The 22,991-nt window shown below is 43.5% G+C and overlaps 1 protein-coding gene across 1 annotated transcript in view; it reads left to right on the plus strand.

Annotated features, from left to right (window-relative positions):
• The window catches only part of LOC119974297 (E3 ubiquitin-protein ligase TRIM39-like), a 99,689-nt gene that overhangs the window by 19,590 nt on the left and 57,108 nt on the right, over nt 1–22,991 (plus strand). Inside the window, exons 3-5 of the mRNA XM_038813069.1 lie at nt 5,565–5,619; nt 19,813–19,839; nt 22,956–22,979. Of these exons, the coding sequence (XP_038668997.1) occupies nt 5,565–5,619; nt 19,813–19,839; nt 22,956–22,979 (106 nt within the window). The remainder of the gene's footprint in view (nt 1–5,564; nt 5,620–19,812; nt 19,840–22,955; nt 22,980–22,991) is intronic.

A 22,991-nucleotide genomic window follows, 5' to 3' on the forward strand; every position in this document is an offset into this window, starting at 1 on the left:
AGGTGACTTCTCCGTGAGGGTTCAAATGACGCAGTGATCCTGTTGTTCGATGGTAATATCGTCTTTCTGTACAGAAACCTGACAACGAAATGTGGGAAGCATGTATAGATGTACATGTAATCAATGTGCCGAATCGATGAGTCGATTTATTGGATTTTTAGTGTGTTAAAGTTGGATGAGACAATAACGGGGATTCAATAATCAAATCACTTCATTATATTACGGGAAATAATTTATTACAATGTGGAATTTGAGAAGGCCCAGTGAATAAAGAGCAGCAACATGCAGCACTTCCGGAAATATGCCGATCATTCTTTACATGTTTCACACGAATTGAGTTACGATCAATTGTGGCAACATCTCGGATCTCCTGTTCCTTTTCCGGCAATTTGGTGCTCGATCAATTGTGTCAATCAGCCTTCATACAAATAGTTCATAGTTTGGTACAATAAAAGTGATCGACTTGGGAAAAGATGCTTACGTGTATATGACCAGTCAACGTAATCTCACAGCCTTGCAAACCAGCGGAAACGTAAAGTGAGAGATTATGTTCTCTTCATCGCTTCCTTTGTTCGTCGCCGAGCGAAAAGGAATGATGGAGTTATTCGTGTGCAGCGTAATGGAATGCGTGAAACATACCTGAGCGAGACAACTTCATTGTAAATATGAACGTACTATCAATAGAGATCAGCATTGATGAAATGCAAGAAGAAAGGAACTGACAATGATCAACCTGTAAAGAACCGATTTAAATGACTTCAGGAAGTTCTTGCATTGTTGCACCAAACTGATATGTCATTGTAAAAATGGAATGAACACATGTATGTCATCAAGATGGAGACTGCAGGGTAGCATGGTAGTGCAGTTGTTAGAACTGCTGCCTCGTGGCGTCGTGGTCCTAGGTTCGCTCCCGGCGCTGTCCGTGTTGGGTTTGCGTATTCTTCCCGTGTTTACGCGGATTTCGCCCCACAACCGAAAGATGTGGAGGAAAGGTAGGTTCGCCACGCTAAATTGCCTCATTATTGGAAAAATATGAATTGAGTACTCTCAACTTAATTTTTTAAAAATTAGATGGAGACTGTAGAATTAAAGTCAAGAATATTACCAGGAGGTGGAACAACGTGGCAATAGATTTATTACTGATTGAAGAGAAAATGAATAGAAGACGAGAGAAGCAGTGGTTAGAGGCCAATTATCTCAGCACAAACGCTGTGAACAGAATGGAATTTGTCACATTCATAAATACGAGATATGTTTTTATCTGAACGAAATTAACTGCCGCAAGTCACTTCTCGGGGTCGTTTTGAAGTTACCCATGCCATGTATTTAATACTTTGCTTTTATGACAAGTGAACTGAGCTTTGAGCAAAGACTGTTGTTTTTATAAGTGCTTTGAAGTTGAAAATGATAAGCAGCGAAGTGACGATAAGCAACGAGTGAGCCTGGACGCCGACGGCATGACTGTTATTGTTTGCGCTATGACTCGAACGAGGCAGAACTGAAGCTGAAAATAACTATCTTTATTACCGTGGATGCCTTTCAACAATGGAAGTGATTCTGTTCAATGTTGCTTGCACTTCCTAATCTTTCACGGCTAAAAAATATGTCATTGTCTTTAGTGTTAAAATGGGCTGCATTCAATGTAATTTCTGGTGAGCGGCGTACGCCTCTTGCCTCTGTCTTTATTTTAAAGCGCAATAAGCGCTCAATTGCATTAACTAGCTGAAGAGGACAGGCCGTCAAATTCAGGGCAAAGACAAGGGGTTATATTCTCTGGCCCCCCCAACGCGGATGTTCCCGTCGGTATGCCGGTCACTGGAAGCTGGGTGCTTTCTTCAACCACCCCACCCCCCGTTTATCAAAGGAAGTTTCAATTGAAGCCACACAACCAATTGAAGCCATCGAACGATGCGAGAAACCGCAGACGGAAGAGCGCTGCCGTTGGGAACAGAAGCAGATAATTCGGGATATGGTCTCTTCTGAAACGCACGGTCATTTGCTACCAAGATTTCAAATGATCTGGATTAGTATCAGGCTATTCTGTGGTACAGCGGTGGTTCATTTCCTTGGAGAACAGAGGCGGGATCAACAACGGAAAACAACGTAATATTTCATTTGAAAAGAGTGCCGTTAACATTCATGTGAAAGTAAGCAGTGTGCCTTTTGATTAAATTACCAATGGGCAGCCTGTAGACGAGAAATAGCAAGTGCCAGAAAGGGAAGATGTATGGCCGCAGCAGACATTCGGTTGAAGAGCAGGAACGGAGCCATTACAAGTTGCCGCCTGGTTACTTTTAAATAGGGACGAAGAAAAGATCTTCAGAATTGATTCACCCTGCTGGGTTATAGCATAAACAAATCGGCAATGATAGTGATGCATGCCATGTCAATAGCAGAATTCGAGGCATTTAAAGATAAATAATCAATTTATGTAGGATAACCTATGTACTTCTGATGCGAGGTTTTTTGTATAATGGCGGGGGGGGGTGGTGGTGGTCATATTTCGATAGGCTCAAACTCTAATTTCCGGGAAAATTTATATAATGGTTTGTGAGGAAGAAGAGGGTTTATGATTTTGGAGGGAGGTTGAAGGTGGACTGCAAATGGGCAAGGGTCGTTGCGCCAACAGCAGACATCAAGAAGCGACCACAGAGCAAAGTATGAATAAATGCCAACGTTTATTTGCGGTTTTTCACAAACACCTAACCTGCGACAGAAAACCAATGGTGTTTAAAGTCTGGGAAAATATTGCAAGGTATGAAACGGACCAGCTAACCTATTATCATAATATTAGCCAATTACTACAAACGTCGAAGTCGCAATTCCAAGATTACTTATTTATATTGTTCTTGCATGATTCCAACAGTCTATAAGTGGACAATGATAAACAGGTCGTATAGCATGGAAGACAGAAACCAGACAGATGCGTTTAAATAAATGGAGAGTGAAATGAACCAAGTAGTTTGCTTGGAGATGCGTCAATAAAGACATTTGACATGTCGTGAGCCACGCTAAAAGAGTAGCATTTTCATGCCCGCCGATTAATGCCCTTGAGGACGGGATCGGGAATCTCACTTCTTGAAGTATTGCAGCCGATGTGCTGTGGTCGCCTTATTTATGACAGAGGCCGTGAAAACGTGCTGTTCGTGAGTTGTTGTATTGCTCTTCGTCGATGAAGCACACTGCTGCCAGTGTGCATCCTTGCGAGAGAAAACTGAAGTTGCCAGTCCACCAAAGATGTCGACATTCTTTATCATTATTTAAGTTGCACGCGTTCAGACAATGTGGGCGTTTTCCACTATACTCCTGACAGATGCTTTTGACCTGCTCGTGCAGCTACTTAGATATCTGTTCCATTACAGAATCGGGGTGATATTTTCACCCAGGACGTTGACACCGGAGACTCAGCGAAGGCAATTACATTGGACGTCAAGGTGAGATAGACCAACGCCTCCCGTGAAAGTGTGTGCTTGATGTGTTCAATCGGTACATTGACGTCTTCTTCAAAAAAAGAGAAAAGGAAGTAAATACCGGAGTGGACAACGCAATGCTGATGCAGTTGATAAGAAATATAGGAGATAGAAGTGAGAGCACTAAACAGTAGACGTCAACAGTCTGGATTATGTCGGCCTGCTGAGTCAGGAAACGATATAACTAGAGCAATCTAATTACTTTTCCTAGTATGTAGTAAATTAAATTATTTTTATTGCAATGCATTTAACCCTGCAGTAAGGCCGACATCTGTTACAATCCTAAAATCCTTTTCAGAATGGTTTGGATCACTGTTAATGAAATAGAGTTTTTCCAATGGCGTGCATTCTTAACGACTGAGATTACAATGAAACTTCACAGTGCAGGCCCGTAAATCGGAGAATAAACGGCCAAAATATTGATTGACGTTTTAAACTTTCATTATCTACCTTTGACAAACCATGGATTATTAAATGACACCGAGTCTGGGACTCTTAAACAGAAGTCGTGTTTGACAATGGTTTGGATAATGATGAAGTCACAAGACAACGTATTGTTACAGAATAATGTGCGGATTATGAAGAACCAAGTGAAAACAAGGTAGTTTTGAAGCGCCAGACGTCGGACAAACAGGTTGACATTACATTGGAGACTGAATTACGTAAGGGATAGCAGAAATGAACATGATACTAATCCGATTACACTTTTAGAGTCATGGAGTTGTTTAGCATAGGAAGAGGCCTGTCGGCCCATCATCTCTGCGCTGGCTATTAAACACCTATTCCTTATAATCCCATTCGACAAGAGTCGGTCCATCGCCTTCTATAATATGGTGTTTCAGGTGCTTATTCAAATGCTCCTTACAAGGGATACAACTCCAGTTACGATCGCCAGATATTGCTTCCGAAGCATTTGATTTCATTGTTATAAAAACATAATCTGCAAATGTTAATTGGGATTATAAATTCTATGTGTGTAGATATCTTGCAAAAATAAGGCGACAACACTGTTATCGTAAATTGTTTGACAAACTGCAATATTGCTTTTATATGTGATGTCTTGGATATTACTTTGAGGCATCTTGGGCATAATGTTCAGTGGAGTCACACGCTTCATATATAATTGTGATAGAGGACTATTTTATAACTCGTTTACGATGGCACACGATGGTTTGACAATTATTGGGGTCAATGAGAAAGTAAAAACACAATTAAGCATTAGTGTAACTTAGCATCGGTTTTAACTAGCGTGTTTTGTGCCATTCTGTGTGGTGACCCACACAATGCATGTAAAGACAATAGGCAGAGCAATGACCGAATCAGCCTGGATGATTTAAGGAATTAGAAAGCATTTCGAGATATAGAGAGCAAAATAACCTTGCCGCGATGGCTACGCGCAAACATACCATATCAATTCAATACTAGGAGGAGCTTGAGAGAGCCACTCTGGGTGGGGTTACTGGGTTATGGGTTTACGGGGATAGGGCGGTGGCTGAAGAGCGGTGCTTTTTCCAATACAGATGCAGACTCGAGGGGCCGAATAGCCTCCTTGTGCGCTGAAAATTATATGATTCACTCGCGAGATACTGGCCACTGTGAAAGATAAATATAAGGCACGAAGTCATAGATTTTCAGTGAATAGAAATCTTTTCAGATGGGACTTGAGAAAGAATGTGATGCATACCCATATTGGGTAAGATTTGGAATGCATGACATAATGAATTTATATATCAGATTTTAGAAAAAAGTTAATTTAGCATGGTCTTGAACTATGACATTTCAGCAACATGGCCAAGGAATTGACGTATGCGTTTAAATTAGGCAGCCGTCTCAAAGAATAAAGCCGCACGTGATGAACGAAATTGTTGTATTCAATACCGCATTACTTCATGACGATGCGAAAACGACCCACTTTTCATTTTGACACGTTTTAAAACTAGATGCAATGTCGACTTTGAACAAAAGAAACACCGTCATGCAGCTAAAATCAAATTAAATTTTTATGTTTCAATATTTTAATTGCATTGGCATGCAAAATGATTCCGGTCATGTTTCAAAATCAGTTTGGTGCAATATAACATTTTATCTTTTCAGAAGATATTTATTCATTTTTGTATTGCAGAGAAAAATGATAGCGATGAATCATCAGGTAGCTTGCATAATACCAAACATGTATTTTGACATCAACATGTAGTTCTACAATTTTAAAACATCCTATATTTTATTCGAGATCATAAGGGCAAAAATAGTGTGTGTTCTGCTCCTGCCCGATACACTTCACATTTAGTTAAGATTATTTAAAAGTAATTAAATTTAACAGTGGAGGACAGGAAAATGTGACCTCACGACGATGCTAAAATGTCTCAATGAAATTGATAGAGTGTCAGTTGTGAGGACAATTTCATTTGCAGCCAAGGGTCACATCTATGGATATGTACTATGCCAATGCCGTGAAACAGGCAAATGATCTGTTTGAGGAATGCAACTTTTCTCGCAGCCTCAGAGAATCAACATATGCTGTCTTCCAAAAATGGCCTCAGGGAAGTGGATGGATTCTGAAAGCTGTTACTAATAATCGGCATGCTCACTTCCCAAAGCGGCAAACTTTGCGTGCTTGGTTGTATTGAGTACATTTAAATACACGGAACTGTCCTTCTGAGATTGGATGTCCCCTCAATTTGCGCGTCTACAGTACTAGACAGGTATCATGGAGACATCTCCACTATTTCCTTTGTTGCAAGTTCCTTTTCACCCTCACTAAATTACTACATCTTACATGTTGCTTGCTCTTACCAGACACTTTCCCTCCTTCGGACGGAATTTGAGCTGGATTTGGAAGAAATACAAACCGATCGGATGGTAACCTAAGTAACGATTCACAGCAGGTGGAATCAAGAACAAGAAAAAACACAGCAAATATATGGAGAAAAGTGAAAGGCAGAGACATCAAGTGTCAGCATCCGATAACGGCACTTTAAAACATAGTGGGGACTGGTCAAGGAGTGTTAAAAGTACTCGGCTTAAGATTTTATACCTGAACGTCTGAAGCATTCGAAATAACATTGATGAATTATTTGCGCAGATAGATGTAAAGACGTGTGTTATGGATGAGGTTGCGGAGACAACGCTCCAAGGTGACCACAGATGGGATCTCCATGTTCAGGGGTATTCGGTTTATAGGAAGGACAATCAGTGGAAGGTGGTCGAGTTCGCTTGTTGATTGAACAAAATATTGATACAATGTTGAGTAATGAAAAGAGCACTGGCGATGTATGTAACCTGTATGGGTTGAGGCAAGAAAAACCACAGATCGAAAAACATTCCGAGTAGTGGTATTCAGGCCACCAAATTGCAGTGGTAATGTTGGGAAACATTAGACAAGACATCAGAGAATCGTACATTAAAGGAACATCTGTGTTTATGGTTGATTTGAATCTGCATAACAATTGTGTCAGTAAAATTAGTGACAGTACAAAAGAGGAGGAATGTCTAGAGTCTGTACCGGATGGGTTTTTTGAAACAATTCTTGCGGAAAAACAAGAGAGCAGACGACCTTGGCCTTGGCGTTGTGCAATGATGAAGGGTTAGTTGGTCACCTCGTTGTGAGAGACCTCTTGCGAAACAGTGATCATTATATGATACATTTTTTTGGTGGATAGTGAGGTAGTTGATTCCAAGACTCGAGTTCTGAGTCTCAAGGAAGGTAAATATGATGGTATGAGCTGGCTGTGATGGGCTGGGACACATTATATACAATTTACAGTGCAGAAGGAGGCCATTCGGCCCATCGAGTCTGAATCGGCTCTTGGAACCGTGAGGAACCGTGGGCAGGCAACGGCAGTCATTCAAACAACGAATTGATGAAGGTCAAAAGTTGTTTTTTATTCCTGATGGCACAAAAGGAGAAAGGGAACCGTGGCCAAACTATGGCTTCCAAGGAAAAACGGGGATAGTATTATATACAATAAAGAGGCATGTACGGTCACAAAGGAAGGCATAGATAACGTACCGGAGATTTTCAGAAATAAAAGTTTTAGCGAGGAGCTGAAGGAAGATGGTATTAGTCGAAATATGGGTTTCATGAAATTAGCAGCATTGAAGGCAGGTTACTCTTAAGAGTTCGATTATCGTCATCCCAGAGTACTTCAGGAAGTAACCCTAACAATATTGGATCGAGTGGCTGTCGTTCTCCCAAATTGTTTGAAGTCTGGGATGGTTTGTAAAGATTTAATAAATCCCAGCAATTCAGACAGGGAGGTCGAGAGAACTAAAATGAACTAGAGACCAGTGCGCCAAACGTCGTCAATAAGGAAGTAGCTGAAGTCCATTATCATGGATTTCACGGCGCGGCATTTGGATAGAAAAGGTATCCACAGACGAAGTCAGAATGGATATATGACAGGTAAATCACGTTTCGGAAATCGTTTTGTTTCACAGTGGATAGCTGTATTGCTTCAAAACTCCAGGGTCCCAGGTTCGAAACGCGGCTTGCATCAATGTCTGTGTGGACTCAGTACGTTCTCACCCTGTCTTCCACTGGGTGCTCCGCTTTTCTCCCACAAGACCCGAAAGACTTTCTGGTGGGTAATTTGGACATTCTGAATTTTCGTCTGTCGACACGGACAGGCGGCGGAATGTAGCGACGAAGGGTTTTTCACAATATCTTTATTGCACTGTTATCGTAAGACTAGAACATAGAACATAGAACATTACAGCACAGTACGAGCCCTTCGGCCCTCGATGTTCGCCGACCCGTGAAACCATCTGAAGCCTATCTGACTTGCACTATTCCATTTTCATCCATATGTCTATCCAGTGACCACTTAAATGCCCTTAAATTTGGCGAGTCTACTACTGCTGCAGGCAGGGCGTTCCACACCCCTACTACTAACTGAGTAAATAAACTGCCTCTGACAGCTGTCCTATATCTACCACCCCTCAATTTAAAGCTATGTCCCCTCGTCTTGGTCATCACCATCCGAGTTAAAATACTCTCACTGTCCACCCATATCTAACACTCTGGTTATCTTATATGCCTCTATTAAGTCACCTCTCAGCCTTCTCCTCTCTATCGAAAACAACCTGAAGTCCTTGAACCTTTCCTCGTAAGACCTTCCTTCCATACCAGGCAACATCCTAGTAAATCTCATCTGAACCCTTTCCAAAGCTTCCACATACTTCCTATAATGTGGTGACCAGAACTGCGCGCAGTACTCCAAGTGCGGCCGCACCAGAGTTTTGTACAGCTGCAGCATGACCTCGTGGCTCCGAAACTCAAACCCCCTACTGATAAAGGCTAGCACACCATATGCCTTCTTAAGAGCCCTATTAACCTGGGTGGCAACTTTCATGGATTTATGTACCTGGATGCCGAGATCTCTCTGTTAATCTACACTACCAAGATTCTTGCCATTAGCCCAGTACTCTGCATTCCTGTTACTCCTTCCAAAGTGAACCACCTCACAATTTTCATCATTAAACTCCATCTGCCACTTCTCAGCCCAGCTCTGCAGCTTATCTATGTCCCTCTGTAACCTCTAACATCCTTCAGCACTATCCACAACTCCACCGACCTTCGTGTCACCTGTACATTTACTAACCCATCCTTCTACACACTCTTCCAGGTAATTTATAAAAATGACACACAGCAGAGGCCCCAAAACAGATCCTTGCGGAACACGACTAGTAACTGAACTCCAGAATGAACATTGCTACCAACCACCACCCTCTGTCTTATTTCAGCTAGCCAATTATTGATCCAAACCGCTAAATCACCTTCAATTCCATACTTCCGTATTTTCTGCAATAGCCTATCGTGTGAATCCTTATCAGACGCCTTACTGAAATCCATATACACCACATCAACCGCTTTACTCTCATCCACATGTTTGGTCACCTTCTCAAAAAACTCAATAAGGTTTGTGAGGCATGACCTACCCTTCACAAAACCGTGTTGAGTATCGCTAATCAACTTGTTATTTTCAAGATTATTATAAACCCTATCTCTTATAACCTTTTCCAACATTTTACCCACAACCGAAGTACGGCTCACAGGTCCATAATTACTTGGGTTGCCTCTATTCCCCTTCTTGAACAAGGGGACAACATTTGCTATTCTCAAGTCTTCCGGCATGATTCCTGTCGACAAAGACGACATTATGATCAAGGACAAAGGCTCTGCAATCTCCTCCCTGGCTTCCCAGAGAATCCTAGGATAAATCCCATCTCTCCCAGGGGACTTATCTATTTTTACAATTTCCAAAATTGCTAACACCTCCTCCTTGTCAACCTCAATCATATCTAGCCTGGTCGACTGTACCTGAGTATTCTCCTCGACAACATTGTCTTTCTCCAGTGTAAACACTGTCAAAAACTATCCATTTAACTTACATAGAATTTACAGTGCGGAAGGAGGCCATTTGGCCCATCGAGTCTGCACCGGCTCTTGGAAAGAGCACCCTACCCAAGATCAACACCTCCACCTTATCCCCATAACCCAGTAACCCCACCCAACACGAAGGGCAATTTTGGACACTAACGGCAATTTATCATGGCCAATCCACCTAACCCGCACATCTTTGGACTGTGGGGGGAAACCGGAGCACCCGGAGACAACCCACGCACACACAGGGAGGATGTGCAGACTCCGAACAGACAGTTACCCAAGCCGGAATGGAATCTGGGACCCTGGAGCTGTGAAGCATATGTGCTATCCACAATGCTACCGTGCTTAACTCTTCCCCTATCTCCTCTGATTCCAGACACAACTTTCCACTACTATCCTTGATTGGCCCTAATCTTACTCTAGTCATTATTTTGTTCCTGATATACATATAGAAAGCCTTAGGGTTTTCCTTGATCCTATCCGCCTACGACTTTTCGTGTCCTCTCCTCGCTTTTCTTAACTCTCCCTTTAGGTCCTTCCTGGCGAACTTCTAACTGTCCTAACTGAGCCTTCATGTATAATCTAACATAAGCCGTCTTCTTCCTCTTGACAAGTGCTTCAACTTCCTTAGTAAACCACGGTTCCCTTGCTCGACAATTTCCTCTCTCCCTGACAGATACATACTTATCAAGGATACGCGGTAGCTGTTCCTTGAAAACGCACCACATTTCGATTGTACCCATCCCCTGCAATTTCCTACCCCATCCTATACATCCTAAATCTTGCCGAATAGCATCATAGTTGCCTTTCCCCCAGCTATAATTCTTGCTTTGCGGTATATACCTATCCCTGCCCATCGCTAAAGTAAAGGTAACCGAATTGTGATCACTATCACCAAAGTGCTCACATACATCTAAATCTAAGAACTGGCCGGGTTCATTTTCCAGTACCAAATCCAATGCGGCATCGCCCCTTGGTGGCCTGTCTACATACTGTGTCAGAAAACCATCCTGCACACACTGCACAAAAACTGACCCATCTATAGTACTCGAACTGTAGTATTTCCAGTCAATATTTGGAAACTTAAAGTCCCCCATAACAAGTACACTGATACTCTCGATCCTGTCGAGAATCATCTTTGCTATCCGTTCCTCTACATCCTTGGAACTATTCGGAGGTCTATAGACAACTCCCAACAGGGTGACCTCTCCTCCCCTGTTCCTAACCGCGGCCCATACTACCTCAGTAGACGAGTCCTCAAACGTCCTTTCTGCCGCCGTAATGCTTTCCTTCATTAACAATGCCACCCCCCCCTTCTTTTACCATCTTCTCTGTTCTGACAGAAACATCGAAATCCTGGAACCTGCAACAACTATTCCTGTCCCTGCTCTACCCATGTCTCCGAAATCGCCACAACATCGAGATCCCAGGTACCAACCCATGCTGCATGCTCACCCACCTTATTCTGGTGCTCCTGGCGTTGAAGTAGACACTCTTCAAACCAGCATCTTGAAAATGAAATGAAATGAAAATCACTTATTGTCACGAGTAGGCTTCAATGAGGTTACTGTGAAAAGCCCCTAGTCGCCACATTCCGGCGCCTGTCCGGGGAGGCTGGAACGGGAATCGAACCGTGCTGCTGGCCTGCTTGGTCTGCTTTATAAGCCAGCGATTTAGCCTTGTGAGCTAAACCAGCCCCTTGCTTGCCGGTGCCCTCTTTCGACTTTTTAACCCTATCCCTGACAACACTACTCTCAACATCCTGTACACTGGGACTACAATTTAGGTTCACAACCCCCTGCTGAATTAGTTTAACCCCCCCCCCACCCCCCGAAGAGCTCTAGCAAATCTCCCACCCAGGATATTGGTACCCCGCTGGTTCAGGTGAAGACCATCCTGCTGTTAGTGGTCCCACCTATCCCAGAATGAGCCCCAATTATCCAGGAAACCAAAACCGTCCCACCCGAGCACCCTGAATTTCTGTCTCAAATCCCTATATCTGTTCCTACCTATTTTGTCAGTACCTATGTGGACCACGACTTGGGGCTGCTCCCCCTCCCCTTTAAGGATCCCAAAAACACGAACAGAGACATCACGAACCATGGCACTTGGGAGGCAACACACCGACCGTGAGTATCATTCGTTCCCACAGAACTTCCTGTCTGTTCCTCTAACTATGGGGTCGCCAATGGCAAGTGCTCTATTCCACTTCTCCCTTCCCTTCTGAGCAACAGGGACAGACTATGTGCCAGAGACCTGTGCCCCATTGCTTACCCCCCCCCCCCCAACAGTACCCAAAACGGTGTACTTGTTATTGAGAGGAACGACCACAGTGGATCCCTGCACTGCCTGCCCGTTCCCTCTCGTTCACCTGACGGTAACCCATCTACCTTCTCGTTTTACCTGAAGTGTGACTAACTCCCTATAACTCCTCTCAATAACCCCCTCCGCCTCCCGAATGATCCGAAGTTCATCCAGCTCCAGCTCCAGGTCCCTAACGCGTTTCTCGACGAGCTGGTGTTGGCTGCAGGTCCCGCAAATGTAGTCAGCAGGGTCACTCGAGGTGACCCTTTCCTCCCACATTCTGCAGGAGGAACATTCAACTGCCCTAACCTCCAGTCCCACTGAACTAACATCCCAACTACTGAAAACGAAAAAAGTCTATTTGCGACAGTAAAGAATATTATTGTTATTACTCACATCTGATATAACTCAAAGAGTTAACCAGGGCGAAGCGCTGTGTGTGGTTGATTTAGACTTTCAGAATGTTGTGGATAGATTCTCACACACAGAAGATGACTATGTAAAGTTGAAGCAGACGGTATTGTGGGTAGTGGCTTGAGATGGAGAGTCATACGGTTAGGAGAGTGCAAGCAAAAAGTTGGAGTAAATATTTTTTAGATTGGCAGGCGGTGACTAGTGTAGAACAGCAGGGATCCGTTATAGAACCCCAACTGTTCATATCATATGCTTCTGATCTGAACGAGGGATGTAAATGCAAGATTACGAAATTTCCAGAAGATATAACGTTGCGTGGGAGGTTGAATTTTGAGGTGGTTGTAGAGATGATTCTTCAGCGGGATACGGACAGGCTGAGTGAGGTGACATGTGCATGACAAATGCAGTATAACGTGGATGAATGTGAGGTCATCCACATGGGTCGCGATGATACGAAGGCAGATTATTATTGGAATGGGTGTATGTTAAAAGAGGTGGATACTCAGAGAGAGCTTGGTACCCTCGTGGGTCGGTTGCTGAAAGTCATAGCGCGGGTACAGCAGGCAGTAAAGAAGACACATTGAATGTTGGCCTTCATAGCGACAGAATTTGAGTATAGGAATATGGATATTTTGCAAGATATCTTAAAGACATTGGTGAGGTCATAGCTGAAGTATTGTATGCAATCTTATTGTCCTTTTTGACGAAAGATGGAGGGGGAGGGGTGATGGAGGGAGTGCAGCGAAGGTTTAGAAGTTGATTGCTGGGAAGACGGGGCTATCATATGAGGAGAGAGGAATTCAGTTATATGATGTACATTGGAGTTCAGAGTGAAGGAGGAATTTCACAGCAACTTAAAAAATTCTAACAGGATTAGGCAGGCTAATATTGATTCCGGATGGTGACGGAGTCTGCAACTTGGGGTCATAGCTTGAGTATAACGGATAAATTCTTCATGACGTAGATGAGCATAAATGTATTCGCAGAGTGTGGAATATTTGTGGAATTCGCTTCCACGGAAAGCAGTTGAGGTGAAAGCATTGTGCAATTTCATGAAGGAATTAGATAAAGTTCTTGGGACTAAATGAGGGATATGGTGGTGGGGGGGGGGGGTGATTAGGGTATTTAACTCTATGATCAGCCATGGTCATAAGGAATGGCCGAGTAGGCTCTAAGGACCGAATGGCCTCCTACTGCAAGCCATTTCTATGTATGTAAAGCCTACTCAACCACGGATCGTTGCCTTGGAAGCTACTAGAAGCTATCTTGGGACGCAATTAACAACATCAATAGGGACGTCCGAGCAAAACGCTAATTTGAGTGGTTGGGCAGTATCTTATACTAGGGATTGTATATAAATAGCTGTAATAGAAAGAACTAAAAAAGATAACAGTTAGGGAACCAAGCTGAAAGAATAGTGTGTGTCATTTAGAGTAGAAATTTTCTTAACCTCTGAAGTATATATTTTTTACATTCATGTCTTTATCAGTTTTAGAAAGGACAGATAGAGCGGTAAAGTTCTTCAGTTGTGACATATGGCAAGTCAGTGAAACTTCCAGAATTCCTGAAAACTGCATCTGGAGAATGTTGTCCTGTTTGCAACACCTCGCAGACCGCATGGATCCCTTGGATCAGCAGTTGGATGCAAGTAGGAGCGTCAAAGACGGGATCTTTGGAGCCGTGGTTACACGGGGCTGCAAGAATATTGATGGATGACCGCCAGAAGGGGCAGACAGGCCGTGGACGTATCACTTGCAGCTGTCCCCTTCTCTATCAAGTGTGGATACTGTTGGGGGCAATGCTTTATTAGGACAAAACAGCAGGAACACACAGAACAGTGCCAACACGGCTAACTCTGTTGTTGAGCAGGGAGTGACAAAGCGTACAAGAGCAACAGTGTCGGAGACTCTGTTGTCAGAGGCTCGTGCCAGGGTCTAGAATGTCTCTGAATAGGCTGACCTCATTCTGAAGGGGGAGGGTGAACAACCAGACGTAATGGTATATATTTATACGAATGAATTTGGTAGGAAAAGTGACGAGGTCCTTCAACATGAGTTCAGGGAGTAAGGTCGAAAGTCAAACAGCAGTTTGATGGTTGTTATTTCCGGAGTACGGCCTGTGCCACGGGCCAGTGAGGATAGAAATTGAACGGTCGTACAGCTAAACACCTGACTAAAAAGCACGTGCATGAGTGACGGTTTCAGACAACTCGACCACTGGGATCTACTCTGGGGAAGGTGGGGTCTCTATAAGAAGGACGGCTTAGATCTAAAGTTGAGGGACGTACATATCCTGGCCAACGCGTTTAATTCGGTCACATGGGAGGGTTTAGACTAGTGTGGCAGAGAGTTCGGGCCAGAGCAATAGGTCAGAAGGTGAAATAACTGAGTGGCAAGTGGTTAATAGGGCGAGAAAGCCTCAGAAAAAAGAGCAGGCAGGGAAGATGTTGCTGAACATAGCTTCCCTGGTGGTCAGAAGTGCATTTGCTTCACTGCGGGAAGTATAAGAGGTAAGGCAAGTCAACGTAGATTTGGAATAGTACTTGCAACTGTAATAATGTTGTCGTTGCAGAGTCTCGGTTGATGGAGGCACAGGACTGGCAGCTGAACGTTCTTGGATTTAGATGTTTCAAACGGAATAGCGGGGGATGGAAAAGGGATGGGCGAGTTTCACTACAGTGAAAGAGAATATCACAGCTACACTGCGGGAGGACACCTCAGCGGATTGACGCAGCGAGTAAATATGAGTAGAGCTCAGGAATAGGAAATCTACAGTCATATTGTTGCTGGTTTACTGCAGGCATCCCAATAGATGGCGGGTGATAGAGGAGCAGGTACGTAGACAGATGCAGGAAAGGTATAACAGCAACAAGGTTGTTTTGGTGGGTGATGTTTACTTCTTCCTTATTGACTGGGACTCACTTAGTACGTTGGTATTGGATGAGGCAAAGTTTGTATCAGTATGCAGGAGGGCTTTTTTAAACAATGTGCAAATAGTCAAACTGGGGAATCGGCCAAATTGGACCTGGTTTTGGGAAATTAGGCGCGCCAGGTGTTCGAGTTTCAGGAGGGAAGCATTTCGAGAACAGTGGCCAGAATTCAATAAGTTTTACAATGCTGTTGCATGAAGATAAGAGTAGTTCTCGGGTGAGAGTATTAAATTTAAGATCAGGCTAATTGCAACATTATTAGGCAAGAACTGAGTAATGTAGACTGTGGGCGGATCTTTGAGATTAGATCGACATCTAGAGGCGTTGTGGGAGACATTCAAATGTCAATTAATATGAATTCAGGAACGATATGTCACTGTGAGGAAGAAGGATAAATATTGCAGTTTTCGGGAACCTTGGATACCGAGGGATATTCTGAGTCTGGTCAAAAAGGTTAGGTGGATTGGCCATGCTAAATTGCCCGTAGTGTCAGGTTAATGGGGGGGTTGTTGGGTTACGGGTATAGGGTGGATACGTGGGTTTGAGTAGGGTGATCATTGCTCGGCACAACATCAAGGGCCGAAGGGCCTGTTCTGTGCTGTACTGTTCTATGTTCTATGTTCTAAAAAGAAAAAGGAAGCAATTGTAAAAGCTGGAAGGCTGGGAAAAGATGAAACTGGTGAGGAATATGATGGAAGTAGGTTCCAGGAATACTAAAACGGGGTCACGAAATGTCATTCGCCAACAGGGTTAAGAACAATACCAAAGCTTTTTATAAATATATAAAGAGCAGGAGAACAGCCAGGGAAATGAATGGCCCACACGTGAACAGCAGAGCGAATATATGCATCATAGAGTCATTGTGGTTTCCGGCTTAAAATGTGCCCTTCGGCCAAACTTCACAATATCGCCCAGTCTGTACTACTGAGCTCATCCCAATTGCCCGCATTTGCCCCCTCACCCTATTTTACCCATGCGTCTCATATTACTGTCCAAACGCTTTATAAAAGGCAAAATGTAACCGTCTCTACTACTTCCCCTGACAGCTCCTTCAAGGCACTCAACCCTCTGTTTTAAAAAAATTCCCTTTTGAATCTCTCCCGTCTCACCTTAAACCCATGCCCTCTAGTTTGAGACTCCTCTACCTTTGTGAAAATAAGTTGACCAACTACCTGATCTATTTCCCTCATTTTATAAGACATCTACAAGGGGCCTCACGGTAGCATGGTGGTTAGCATCAATGCTTCACAGCTCCAGGGTCCCAGGTTCGATTCCCGGCTGGGTCACTGTCTGTGTGGAGTCTGCATGTCCTCCCTGTGTGTGCGTGGGTTTCCTCCGGATGCTCCGGTTTCCTCCCACAGTCCAAAGATGTGCGGGTTAGGTGGATTGGCCGTTCTAAATTGCCCGTAGTGTAAGGTTAATGGGGGGATTGTTGGGATACGGGTTACGTGGGTTTAAGTAGGGTGATCATTGCTCGGCACAACATCGAGGGCCGAAGGGCCTGTTCTGTGCTGTACTGTTCTATGATCTATGATCGCCCCTGAGCCTTTGACGCTCCAGGTAAAGAAAAAACCCAGTCATTTCCACCTTCTCGTTATAACTCAAACAATCAAGTACCGGTGGCTTCTTAGTGATCATTAGATGTACTCTTTCTAGTTTACTAATATAATTTCTATACTGAGGTGACCAGAACTGTATACAGTATTCCAAGTGTGGTCTCACTATTGCCTTGTAGAATTTATGCAAACGTCCCGACTCCTTCAGTTTAAAAAACAATTCTCGAAAATCACCCTTTGTCGTCTGTCCTCAAGGCAACTTTGTATCCAATTGATTAACACACCCTGGATCCTGTGATATTTAGCGCAATGTAAGAAAATGGACGATGTACAAAGTACATACTTCTCATCAGTATTCACCAAAGAGAAGGAATTGGTGGATGATGAGTCTGGGTAAGGATGTGCAGATAGTCTGGGTCACATTGAGATCAAAAACGAGGAGGCGTCTTGAAAAACATTGAGGTAAATAAATCCCCAGGGCCTCATGGAATCTACCCACATTATTGATGGAGGCACTGGAGGAAATTGGTGGGGCCTTGACAAGAATCTTTATATCTTTTTGACTAAAGGTGAGGCTTCAGAACGCCGGAGAATAGCTAGTGATGTTCCTTACTTTAAGAAGGACAGAAACGATAGTCCAGGAAATTACATGCCTTAGGTCAGTGGTACGGAAATTATTTGAAAGGAATGTTCGAGGCACGATTTATTCCTCTTTGGAAGGAAGTGGACGTATTCGCAAAGGACAGCATCGTTTTTTGTAGGGGAGGCCGTCTATCATTAATTTGCTCGAGTTTTTTTCCAGGAAGTGACGAAGATGATTGAAGATGGTAGCGCAATGGATGTTATCTACTTAGACTTCAGTGAGGTCTTTGACAAGTTCCCTAATGGCTGACTGGTGCAGAAGGCGATGTCACATTGAATAAGACGTCAGCGGGCAAGATGGCTACAGAACTGGCTCGGCCACAGGAGAAGGAGGGTTGCAGTGGAAGGGTTCTTTTCTGAATGAAGGGCTGTTGCTAACGGTGCTGCAGATCTATTAGAGCCATGGTCTTTGCTGTTTGCAGTATATATAATTGATTTGCAGTAAGTCGCAACTGCTCTGACTTGTAAGATTGTGGACGACTCAGCTTTTCGCCGAATTGCGGATAGCGATGAGGACTGTCAGACGATACAGCAGGAGAGAGATCAGTTACGGACTTGGGCAGAGAGATGACAGATGGCGTTTTATATGGGTAAATGTTAGGTATTTTGTTTTGGAAGATATAATACTAGTGGGAAATATACAGTAAATATCAGAAACATTTAATAGTTTTGCAGGCAGATGGAGCTCGGTGTCCAGGTCCACAGGTCAATAAAAGTGACAACGCAGGTGGAAAAGTAGTCAGAAAGGCATATGGCATGTGTGCCTTAATCCGACGGTGCATTGAGTATACAAACTGGCAAATCATGCTGCACCTGAATAGAATCTCAGCTAGGCAACACTGTGAATATATTACCAGAAGGCCATGGACGTTTTAGAGTTGGTACATAAGAGTGTGAACAGAATTTTGTGTTCTGTGAGGTGCATTGACTATGAGCAGAGGTTGGGGAAACACGGTTTGTTCCCACTGGAACGAAGGAGGGTAAGGGGCGACCTCATAGAAGTTTTCAAAGTTCTGAGAGGCATATGGCCAAACTGAACGATCAGACTTTTTGTTTCCAGGGTGGAAGAATCAGTTACTAGTTGGCGTGGATTTAAGGTGTGAAAGGCAACGGTTCGTAGAGATGAGCGAAGGACGTTTTTTTTGCACAGAAGGTAGTAGGTGCCGGGAAATCTGCTCGTGGAGGAGTTGGTGGAAGCAAGTGAGATAGTGACGATTAAGGCGCGTCTTCACAAATATATAGATAGCGTGGGAATCGAGGAATACGGGCCACAAAAATGCAATCGTTTTAGACCAGATGGTCAGCATTTTAGGCGCAGGTTGGAGTGCCGACGTTCCTATTCCAGCTGTACTTCGGTTTGTTGTTTGCTGTCGCATTCCCAGAATCTCCGCAATTGCTCCGTGATCGGGACCAATTGTGTGATTTTTGCGTGTTTGTGTATCATTGTATTTCGAGATATGACATGCATTATAATATCTATGTGAGCAATACGGTGAATGTATTGGGACTGGAGTCGTAATCTAGTATATCAACCAAACATTGAAAAAATGAAACTGCAACATTCAAAAATCTACGTATTTATCAACACGACTTCAATGGGAGTCACTGTCGTCTGAGAGTCAGAACCCTGTACATTTAGCGTACACTATATTTCAAGTTATGGAACTTTGCTTGAGTGTTGTAAATTTCAGAATACTAAGGGGAGGAAAAGTCGAAGCTATCAAGAGAACATAACTACTTCCACAACAATATTTCGAAGGCACCATGCCAAATTTTACATTTTTACTTTCCAGTATTGCAGTTAACATCAACACTCTCAGTGCATGCCAGCATGAGTTCACTGCTTTGTATGTGATCCAGTTGTGCGCATAATTTCCGTCAGATTTCCTATTTTGGAAGAATTTTCAATGTAAGACAATGTCATTACCTGTAAGGTACCTTGGAATGTCATGTAAAATATGTAATTTACCGGCACTTCGCCCGTGCCTTACTCATGTTAGTTTAATCTTAGTTTAAAGTCTAAAGAAATGTATCCATTTTCAAAATATCTATTATTTGCATCCGCATTATCTTCGCTTTAATCTTAGCACCTTTGAATCCTTTTTGTTCCAGAACTGGCAATTCTCCGGCAAAAGTATGGTAAATATCTTATTTACTGAAATATATGCGTCAGTATCAGCATCCTACTTGCATATGCCATCGTTCTTCGACAATATTTCACTACCAAATCAATTAATTAAAATCAATCCTTGGCTTGCTGCAATTAACCGGCGAGCATAACGCAAGCTGAATAAATCAACACCTCGTCTACCGATTAGACATGTCAGAACCTTTACGACAAAATATTGATTTAAACAAATTGAGAGAGTAAACGTCCTCTACAACGTAAATCCACCCCCCCCCCCCCCCCCCACACACACGCGCACACACAAACACACAATTCAATTCTCATGCCCGTTCTTTTGGAGCTCCTTCGGCTGATCTAATACAAATCCCGCCCCACACAGTTCACCTCTCACTGGATGTCCTGGTGCTCTCATTAGCACATTCTACTTTCTCACGTGTTGCAACCATTTACATCTTCATTCCTTAACGCACTAACGACTTGCAGGTTAGGTTGACTCCAAATAGAAGATAGGACTGCACGGTGGCGTAGTCATTTCCACTTCTGCCTCGCGGCATCGAGGTTTCAAGATCTATCGCGGCCCTGGGCCACTTTCCTTTAAGAGTTTGCACATCGTGCTACTGACCTTTGTTTCCAGGTGAATTGGCCATAATCTAATGCGCAGTGTGATGGAGATAGAGCAGGGGAGGGTGCAACGTCCATTGCTTTTCAGGAATATCGATGCAGACTCGATGGGCCGGATGATCCCATTCTTCACTCGAGGGATTTAACTAACATTCCACTTTGTCTTACTCCACGACAACGAAAATGTCCATATCTCATTTGTTCCGTGTTATCACTTGTGTTCCATCCTTCCCTAAATCCTCCGACACGTTTCCACCTATATCATTCTGTCCATGTCTACCTTATTCACTTCTGTGGGGAGGTACGATAGCACAGTGGGGACGGCACGGTATCACAGTAGTTAGCACAGTTGCTTCAGAGCTCCAAGATTCCATATTCGCTTCCTGGCTTGGGAATCTGTGTGGGGTCTGCACCTTCTCCCCGTGACTATGTGGGTTTCCTCCGGGTGCAACGGCTTCCTCCCATTGTCCAAAGAAGTGCATGTTAGGTGGATTGGCCATGCCAATTTGCCCGTTGTTTCAAAAAAACGTTATGTGTAGCGATTATGGAGTTCTCGCCAAGATCTGGGTTACGGGGTGAGGGAAGTGTGGGATTAAGTCGCGTGCTCTTCCCCGGGCCGGTGTAGACTAGATGGGCCGAATGGACTCCTTCTGAACTATCAATTCTTCGGTCCTGTGGTTCTGAGAATCCATCATAGCGATGCGCAACGTTAACTTTATTTCTCTTCACGGATCCAGGATTTTCTGTTTTTATTTCGTCCTTGAGCTGCACAATATTAATTTCGAAGTGTTTGTGACGCAGAATAAACAAACTTGCATCGGCGGCCCATTGTAAACCAACCGGATCTTCAGTTATATGAATCAAAGTTCAATTTCGTGCTCCAAGTAGAGCCAAAATCTATGCCAAAAGAATACCGAAGTGTCAGAAATGTTGGCAATTTCACGTGCTCATGACTGGATTCAAGGAGGTGAAAATTGGTGTGATCTGAAAGCATCCGACAAATTGAATTTCTGGGCACCATAATCTAAACTCGCGATCGACAACGTTACTGACTTCGTGTATCAAACACATGACAGATTCATGATTGTTTCATCATTGTATGATATGAAGCATACCAATTAAAGTTGTGATATTGATTTCGAAATGTCACTTGCGAGATTACAACATTAAGACTGAACAATAGAGCGCTATACTTCGTTGCAGATTTAATATAATTTCAAATTGATCGATATGCGCAAGGGGCGGCAAGTGGATCTCGTTTCAGATCTCGTTGAAAGTTAAATGTATTAAAATTAACCTTATTTACCTATTTTGCAGTTTCCAAATAGTCGGAGATTAGATGTGCCCCACAAGATCTGCTACGGGAAACACAAAAGTCTCAACCTGTGAAATATGTGGGAGTTGGAAGTGAATTTTGACGGCTCGATGGACGTGGTTTGTTCATGATTCCGTGAAACTCGGAAACCTCTTTATTCGAAATGTACATTCCAAGGATACTGCCAATCCAGGTTTATGTATCATGGATACAAGGGTATAAAATAATTCTAGTCTCAGCACGAGGAAAGTGTCCAAATTTACCAGGGATTGAAGCATACTGACATACGACAGCCTGTCGGACTAGTGCTAATTTTAACCGACAGCCCCCCCCCCCCTCCCTATGGCCCGCTCCTGAACCGACCGAACACGATCACAATACCCGATCGTCCCCATGGAACGCTAATGTGCCAGGGCGGCAGAAATATCCCAGATACAGCTCACGGTTCCACCCGCTGAATGTTTTTCCGCATCTCTCTCCGGGTTCCCCAACCCCTGAACCTTGTTATCAACTTAACTGCTGGATCCGGCTTGAGAGATGCACCCGAATACCTGACACCGAATTTGACAAACCAAAGATGCTGCCTGATTTTTTTGAACATTTCCATGTGGTATGAGACCATGCTTACCTAGAGACGTCACCACGCATTGGTCAACGTGAGACAACGCAGTGTCCCTCATTGATAAACAAAACTTGCCACCCTTTGATCTGCACTTAAATTGGCTTTATTTTTCATTTCATTTACCGTCATTATTGTATTTTTATCGCTTGCATACATCACTCGCCTGGTCTTAATGCCCTCATGCACCATATAATTGAGCCACAGGATTCCGACAGTGCAGAAGGAAGCCATTCGACCAATCGTCTCACACACGCCTTCTGAAAGAGGTTAACTCCCTGACCCTTTACTCCCCACACTACCTAACCTGCACATCTTTGGATAATTGGATAAAAACGGGAGAACCCCGATACCCAGAGAAGACACGTGGAGGAAGTGCAAACTCCACACAGGCAGGCACGCAAGGCAGGAATTGAAGCCTGACGTTGTGTGGCAGTACTGCTAATCATTGTGACAGCGTGCTCTATTACAATACTGCAATATTGATATACATTTTGCAATTGAAGAGATTATATTTTTATTCCACTTTCACATCATTGAAGTGATAGCTTTTGTTTCTTCCTATTAATCAGTTGACGTCTGCTACAAGCTCAAAGGTAAATATAGAA

The sequence above is a fragment of the Scyliorhinus canicula genome, chromosome 12 (assembly GCF_902713615.1).
Source record: "Scyliorhinus canicula chromosome 12, sScyCan1.1, whole genome shotgun sequence".
Taxonomy (NCBI): Eukaryota; Metazoa; Chordata; class Chondrichthyes; order Carcharhiniformes; family Scyliorhinidae; genus Scyliorhinus; species Scyliorhinus canicula.